At 59.9% G+C, this 8,252-nt stretch overlaps 1 protein-coding gene across 1 annotated transcript; it reads left to right on the forward strand.

Moving 5' to 3' along the window:
• The first annotated feature begins 2,213 nt into the window (after window positions 1–2,213).
• Window positions 2,214–7,904, forward strand: UPK3B (uroplakin 3B). The gene is made up of 6 exons (XM_061152292.1): window positions 2,214–3,094; window positions 3,255–3,404; window positions 3,606–3,843; window positions 4,962–5,041; window positions 5,833–5,962; window positions 6,413–7,904. The coding sequence occupies exons 1-6, from the start codon at window positions 3,013–3,015 to the stop codon at window positions 6,570–6,572; spliced, it is 840 nt and encodes a 279-aa protein (XP_061008275.1). The 5' UTR covers window positions 2,214–3,012; the 3' UTR covers window positions 6,573–7,904.
• The last annotated feature ends 348 nt before the right edge of the window (window positions 7,905–8,252 follow it).

The following is an 8,252-nucleotide window of genomic DNA, read 5'->3' on the forward strand; positions in this document are numbered from 1 at the left end:
GACTGTGGGCCCCGTGGGTTTGCCATTGGAGAGGCTGCGTGTCTGCACGTGTGTGTGTATGAAGGTCGGATGTGTGAAAGCCAGCCCACACATGTCTTGCTGCATCAGAGAAGGAATGGACCTGACAGGCTTCCTGTCCAACCCTTTGTTTCTTCCTAAATGAGACTCAGGCTGCGGGGAGGCCAGGAGCTGGGCGCTGACCCGAGCGGCTCCCCTGGCCCCACCCCAGTTCTCCGTGCAGTGGACCTTCAGCAGCTCTGCCAGGGTGCACCCCACAGCAGCTCCTCCCATTTACTTCCCTGGGGGTCCTGACTTTCTCAGTGCTGCTCCTATGGGGGCATGTACCGCTGTGTCCACTTTACAGATGAGGAAACAGAGGCTCGAGGGTACAGTAGTGTAGCTGGGACTGAATCCCAGCCAGGTCTAGTCTGACCCCACCCTGAAGGTTTCCATTCTTCCCAGTCTTCTTAGAAATAGGATCCAATATTCCTAGGCTTCCTGAGGGCGAGGGGGCATGGGGGTGGGGATGTGTGCTTGTGGCCTTTACAAGCCCTTTTCTCTCTAAGAAAGAAACTTAAATTCTGTTTTATGATTTGTTGTTACAAAGATCAGTGTATGTTAGAGCATTTACTTTCGCTTAGAAGTTCCTTTTTTCCCCTTCTGATTGTGAAAAGAAACTAAGGCAGCTTTGTGAGCCCCTGGCATCGTGCCCCCTGCCCTGTGGAGAAGTTGGTCTGGGGAGGGCCAGGAGGCCGCGATGGAGAAGCTGGACCCCAACTCTGTTAGGTTCCACAGTGAGGCTTGCCCCAGTGCTCCCAGGGCAGGGGAGTTGTGTGGGTACCTGAGTGTCCCCCCTCACCCTCGGCTCCCACCCTCACAGCGCAGTGAGAGAACAGGAACAAAATGTTTGCACATCTTATGCCTGATGAGAGTCTTGTATCCACAGTATATCAAGAACTGTCACAACTCAACAGTAAAAAAATCTTCAATTTTAAAAAAATGGGCAAAGGACTTGAACACACATTTCTCTGAAAAAGCTATACAGATGGCTGACAAGCAATGTCATTAGGGAAATGCAAATCAAAACCACAAAGTGATACTGCTTCATACCCATTAGGGTGGTTATTATAAAAAAATATATAGGAAATAAATATTGGTGAGGATGTGGAGAGATTGGAACCCTTGTCCACTGCTTGTGCGAATGTAAAAATGCAGCTGCTTTGGAAAGCTGGTGACCAGTGCCGCAAAAAGCAGTTACCATATGACTCAGCAGTTAAACTGCTAGATAAATATCCGAGAACTGGAAACACGGCCACGGTAGCGTTCATCATAGCCAAGAAGTGGGGACGACCCAAATAGCCATCAGCCAATGAATGGATGAACAGAATACGATCTGCTCATGCAATGGGATGCTATCCGGTTAGAAGAAAGAATGATACAGTAACACATACAGCATGGATGAGCCTTAACATTATATCAAGTGAAAGAAGCCAGGCAGAAAATGACACATTGTGTGATTCCGTTTATATGAAATATCCAAAAAAGGCAAATCCACTGAGACAAAAAGTACATCAGTGGTTGTCAGGGGGGGAGGGGAATGGGAAGTGACTGTTTTAATGGGTACAGTGTTTCTTTTTGAGGTGATAAAGTTCTAGAATCTGGAGATTTATGGCAGTGAAGTTTAAAAGAAGTCTACAGGGCTTATGTTATATGGAAAGCATAAGCTTTTCTGATAGATTGAGCAACACCTGCCTGCCCTCCCTTCTTCCTAGCTTGAGAGAGAACATGATGCCTGGAGCCACAGCAGCCATCTTGCTGCAATGAGAAAAAACACCAAGAGAGGGAGTTCCCTGGTTGCCTAATGGTTAGGACTCTGTGCTTTTACTGCCCTGGCCGGGGTTCAGTCCCTGGTCGGGAATGGGAATCCTGCAAGCTGCAAGGTATGGCAAAAAAAAAAAAAAAGGTCAAGAGAATCTGAGAGACATGGACCCTAATGTCATTTGACGAAACCCATACCAGCAGCCATCCTTCTCCAGAATTCCCGTAAATAAAAAACCCTTCTTGTTTAAAACAAAAACAACCTCCCCAAAAAACAACCCCACCAAAACAAAACTCCCTAAACTGCACATTTTAAAGGGACTTCTTAGGTTATGTGAATTATATCTTAATTTAAAAAATACATATAGGGAATTATCTGGAGAAGGAAATGGCAACCCACTCCAGTGTTCTTGCCTGGAGAATTCTGTGGCCGGAGGAGCCTGGTGGGCTGTGGTCCATGGGGTCGCAAAGAGTTGGACACGACTGAGCGACTAACCCACTGTAGGGAATTCCCTGGTGGACCTGTGGTTAGGACTTAGCACTTCCACTGCCTGCGTTCAATCCCTAGTCAGGGAACTAAAATTCCTCAGGCTGAGTAGTGTGGCCAAAAAAATTAATGAAAAATTAAAAAAAAAAAAACATATTAGTGAGAACCCAAAGGAGCGATGTAAGCAGGGCCCTTGCCAGCTCTAGGATCAAAGGAACTAAGGGAGGATGTGGCCTTGTGAAGGGAGGGCAGGACCACTGGGCCCTGAGGAGCTAGAGCTGCCCTCTTCCTTTCCGGGGTGGGGATGGAAGGCCAGAGGGAGGCTCCTGGTACACGGGGTGCAGGAATCTCTGGCATGTGGCCCTCCTCCCCACTCCTCCCCACTAAGGCTGGGGGTCTGGGTGGGACCCAAACTCAGACACGGGCCTCTGGGGTGACCTGGCCGGCATCCCGGGAGTCCAGGGGCCTCTCAGCCCCGGCCTGCCCCTGCCCAGAGCCCTGCCCAGCCCCCTCCCCGGGGTGGGCTGGGAGGCGGAGTGGGGGTGCTTCTACATTTTCAGGTCTTTCCAGCCCTTGGCCAGCGGGGCAGCCTGACTAACCAGCTCCTCCAGGCCCACAGTGTGTGGGGAGGGGAGCGGCCCGAGGCGGCCAAACTGGCCCCAGGCTGTGGGTGTGGAAGCAGGCCGGTGGGCGCGCTGCAGGCTGTCATGGGGCTCCCCGCCAGGCAGCCTCGCCCCTGGCTGCTGCTCTTGGTGGTGCTGGGCTGGTCCCAGCCCTGCCTCAGCCTGGGTAAGTGGGGGTCCCAGGAGGGGTGCACCCCACCAGACTCTAGGGGCTGGGGCACCTGCTGGAGTGATTAGACCTGGGAGCAGCCCCCCACCACCAACCGGGAGAGTCAGCCCCAGGGGCAGTGGGCCCCGGACCCTCACGCCTGTCTCCACGGCCCCAGAGCTCATCCCCTACACGCCACGGATAACCACCTGGGACCTGGAAGGGAAGGTCACGGCCACCACGTTCTCCCTGGAGCAGCCGCGCTGTGTGCTGGACGGGCACTCCCGTGCCGCCGACATCGTCTGGCTGGTGGTGGCCTTCAGCAACGGTAGGTCCCGGTGCAGGTCTGGGGCCTGGGGTCTGAATGGGGAGTTTGGGCTTTATCCTGCGGGGGATCTGAGAGGTGACGTCTGGTTTGTGTTTGGAGGGGTCCTCTGGGCTCTGAGGCATGGAGGGCGCGGGGCTATGGAGTGGACGGCCTGTCTCCTACTGCGCCCCGGCCCCAGCTGTCTGTGCCTCCCTCCTGCAGCCTCTAGGGTCTTCCAGAACCCCCAGACACTGGCTGAGATCCCAGCCTCCCCACGGCTGCTGACCGATGGCCACTACATGACGCTGCCCCTGACCATGGACCAGCTGCCCTGTGAGGACCCTGCGGGCGGCAGCGGGCGCGCCCCCGTGCTTAGGGTGGGCAATGACGCCGGCTGCCTTGCTGACCTCCATCAGCCTCGCTACTGCAACGCCCCTCTCCCGGGCCCCGGACCTTACAGGTGAGTCGCCTGACCTGAAACCTGGAAGGGAGCTGTACTGGGAGAGGGCGGATGGGGGTGGGGCTCTGGGACCATGGCTGCCCCCCAACCCCCACCCCCGCCCCAGTCTCCGCCCAGGCCTCTGCCCTGGCCCCGCCCCTTCCTGGCTGCAGGCCGAGCAAGCCCCTCCCCTTCTCTAGCCTTGGTTTCTTCCTGTGTGGGCTCCGACCTCCTGGAGGGGCAGGTGGCCTCCACGAGGAGGTGGGCATCACAGAGCCGGTGGGGGATGGGAAGGGATCTGCAGGCCCCAGCATGGGGGGGCGGGGAGCGGTGGAATGCTGCAGACCGCCCCTCCCACAGGTGGGTCTGGCAGGAAAGTCAGCCTGGGGCTGAGGGTGGAACCGGGGTGGGAGAGCAGGGGTCCAGGGAGCGAGGGGACAAGGCCAGATATCCTCAGGGTGACCGAGTGCGGCTGGGGGAACCGGCGGGGGCCACAGGGACGGCGGGGCAGGGTGTAGCCGCCTTCCACGCCCGCACCCCTCACCCTCTCACCCAGTGGCCACTCCCGCCCGTCCTAGTGGCCGCAGGAGCCGGCTCCCATCAATGCCAGGTGCAAGCCTGCCTGGATCCCAGAGCTCCCCACCCCGAACACAGATACAACTCGAGTTCTGTGCGGTGCCCTCGGAGCTCAGCCTGCCCGCTCCCCTGATCCTGGTCTCTGAGCACGCCCTGAGCACACCTCTCCCTCCTGGTCTTTGTCTCGGGTGCCTGCCCCTATCGGGGGGCCTTCCAAGGCCTCACAGACTCCACACAGCCAGCAGTTCTCCTCCGGAGAACAGGGGCTGAGGCCTCACGCGCCCTTGTGAGCCACCCTGAGGCCCCCTGTATGCGGCATTTAGTCACAGGGACCCCTGAACCAGAGAGAGTGTCAGAAGAGCGGCTGTTCAGACGGTTGAGGGCTGGTGGCAGAGATTGCTGTGGCCAGAGAGGTCTCGGGGCACTTAGCACAGGGTCCCCCCTCCCCTGAACATGAAAGACCCACAGCCTGGCCGTCAAGAGCTGCCTGGGCCCTGGCCGAGGCAGGGGCCTTGCCCAGAGCAGTCAAGGTGCGGAGCCTCACCCCTGGTCCTCTTCCCCAGGGTGAAGTTCCTGCTGATGAACTCCAGGGGCTCACCCCAGGCTGAGACGAGGTGGTCCGACCCCATCACTCTCCACCAAGGTAGCGCGGAGGGCCGGGCGCTCCGACTGCAGTGTGCCCTGTGGACCGGCCAACATCGGCACCCTGCTCGTGCTCAGCCGGCCCCTCCCCCAGCTGCCACGGGACAGGGGCCGCCGAGTCAGAGTCCAAGTCCAGGCCACCCCCTAAATAGAACCTCCCGTTAGAGGGTGGGGTACTGGGTCAGCCCCATGGGCAGAGACACTGGCTCTGTCCACCCCAAAATGTTTGCCAACCCTCGGGTGCCCTAGGCTGTAGCCCCACCATGGACAGAAATAGTCTGCCCCTCTTTCAGGGAGCCAACCCCGTGCCGGGTGGAGGAGAGGGGCCAGGGCAAGAAGGAGGCTGGGCTGTGGTCCTGGGAAGCCTGCTCTCAGCAGAGCGCCAAGGACCAGCGAGCGGTTCAGCAGACTAAGAAAATTGCATGTCAAAGGCTGAGTGTCCCATGAGGGGGTGCCTGGGAGACAGGCTGAAGAGGCTGGGGTTGGGGTGGGGGGCACCCTGTCACGTGAAGGCCTTGGATGCCAGGCTCCAGGGGACAGGGCAGCACCCGGTCAGTCCTGAGCTCTGCTGCCGCCCTGCCTGCTGCAGGTGGTGGAAACAGTCCGGTAGGTGAGACCAAGGCGGAGGCTGGTGCGACGGGTGGTCCGGGCTGGCAGAGCACAAGTGCCCCGGTGGTGAGGGACGGATGAGCGGGCTCAGGAGGCCGGCTGGGGACGTGAGGCAGTCAGCATGGCGGGGAGGTGACCGCCCTGGGGTCCGAGGGCAGCCTCTGAAAGCCGCTGTGTGTGCAGGGAAGTCCCCGGGCTCCATCGACACATGGCCCAGGCGGCGGAGTGGAGACATGATCGTCATCACCTCCATCCTGTCTTCTCTGGCCGGCCTCCTGCTCCTGGCCTTCCTGGCAGCCTCCAGCATGCGCTTGTGAGTGGCGACCCCCAGACGGCCCCTCACCCACCTGGAGCCCCTGCTCTCTCTCTGGCCCAGCACCTTCTGGAAGCCCTTCGGGAGCCCTATGGTTTTGAGTTGGGTGGTGCCCCTTCCAGCGATGTGCAGTGGATTTCCGCCCTGAGTGTCTCTCGTCTAGGAGCTCAGGAAGGTGGTCCAGCAGGTCCTCTGATGACAGGTTCACAGGCGGGGCCACCTCGCTCTGCCTGCATCCTTCTCCCTGGCCGGCTTTCTCCCCAGAGAGCCCTCGGTTGTTTCAATGAACTGATACCCAGGGAGCCAGGGTGGCCACCTGGAGGAGGCAGGCCTCCAGCTGGCCCTCCCAGGGAGGAAAGGGACATCAGAGACTGCAGGAGGAGGGCTGTGGGAGCTCGGCAGCCCGCTCCACCAGGCAGGGACACAGCCCGTCTCCCTGTCCCTGTCCAGCTCCAGCCTGTGGTGGCCGGAGGAGGCCCCGGAGCAGCTGCGGATCGGCTCCTTCATGGGGAAGCGCTACATGACCCACCACATCCCGCCCAGCGAGGCGGCCACCCTGCCGGTGGGCTGCGAGCCCGGCCTGGAACGCTTCCCCAGCCTCAGCCCCTAGCTCAGCCCACCTGGCTGGGGATGGGGCAGTGGGGGCCTGGGGGGTGAGTGCAAATGTATGTGCGCGCGTGTGTGTGTGTGTGTGTGTGTGTGTGTGTGTGTCCCGCATTGCACCTCTGGCCCTGCCTGAAATCCCACCGCTAGCAGCCCTGCCTTGGGCTTTCTCATTTCCCCTGCCTCCAGGCTATTGGGGGAGGGCTGTGGTCAGGCCGGGCATCCAGCCCCCAATGCAATCTGCCTCAAGCGAGGCTGTAGGTCACGTGGACACACTGCCTGAAAGGAGGCTTCCAGACCCCAGGAGGAGGCCTTCAGTGGGGCTGAGCTGGGCTGAGCCCATCATGGGGTACATGAGGCCTCCGTCTGTCCCTCTGTCCTGTCCACCGGCGGCCGGGGCTGCAGTGAGGCCTTAGAGGTACCTCCATCGTCCCTGGACGTGGACCACCTTTCTGAGGGTGGCCCTCACTGGCTGAAAGGTCAGACAGTATAGATCGCTGTGACGATCCGGCTACCACTTCTAACCTCCTTGCACATGCAGATAGCACACACACTCATGCACTCACTTCCATTCCACAAGCATTTATTGAGCGCCTGCTGCATGCCATACACACAGTGTTAGACATGGGCCCCCACGCAGGCCCCGCTGCTGTTCTTGAGGCACTCACTGCTCTGGGCCTCAGATGACCACGTGTCCTGATGCGACCTGTTACTCTTGGGGGGGCTATCACCCCCTCGGACTGTCACGCATCCTCGGGCTCACACTCCTGAGACGATCTTCCCCCGATGGACTCTCCGGTCCAGTAGCCAGCCGCCCCATCACCCAGGAGGAGCTACTTTATCCAGCGTCCGTCCGCCAGCAAGGCCGATGATCCCCACCGTGGACACAAGGGGGCGCTGTGGCGCCGCAGCTGCCGAGTCCCGCGCGTGCGCACGTCTGTGCACAGCTGAGCGTCCCGCCGCTGGACCCGACGTCTCACAGCGGCCGCCACGCAGCTGGGTCTCTGGAGGTCACGGCTCCAGTTTCCACCTCAGCCAAGCCAGAGGATGAGCAGTCACACTGTCATTTGAGGATCAACGGTGTGTCGTCCAACTACACAGCTGTCATCGTTTTCTGGATGGAAAAACAGGCTCAGTGGTTTGCCCACGATCCACTGTCCCCGCACCCCGTGTCCCCCGGCCGCTCCCAGGCCCTTCTAAGCCTGACCGCGGCTCCAGCATACAGGCCGCCCCGAGGAGGGCGCCAAGCGGGGAACTCTACCCCCGCTCCCCTGACTTTGGAGACGAATAAATGCAGTCTGGCTCCTCCATCCCAGTGGTGCCCGCGCTGGATCTGGAAGAGGAGCGGTTACACGCGTTGCCCAGCCTGGCTCCGCCCTGTGCAGCCTGCCCCCCGGCACCAGCTCGGGCGCTGCCCCGAGCCTGCCCTCTTGATTGCTAACCCTAACTATGCATCAGGATGCCCCCATCTCCTGATGGCCCCAGGGAAATCCACCCCCAATGGGGCCAGGAAACCCACCACTATCGCAGGTGTATTTAGCAGTACTCCTTCCCAGGTAAACGCTTCAGGGGAGTTTGCTTTCAAAACCCATGCACCCCTGGTCCCCGTGGTCTCTCTCCCACCCTGCCTGCATCCTCATCAGCCACAAGACCTGCTCTCGGTGCAGTTGGGAGCTCAGGCCCTGGT

Source organism: Dama dama, chromosome 10 (assembly GCF_033118175.1).
Source record: "Dama dama isolate Ldn47 chromosome 10, ASM3311817v1, whole genome shotgun sequence".
NCBI lineage: Eukaryota > Metazoa > Chordata > Mammalia > Artiodactyla > Cervidae > Dama > Dama dama.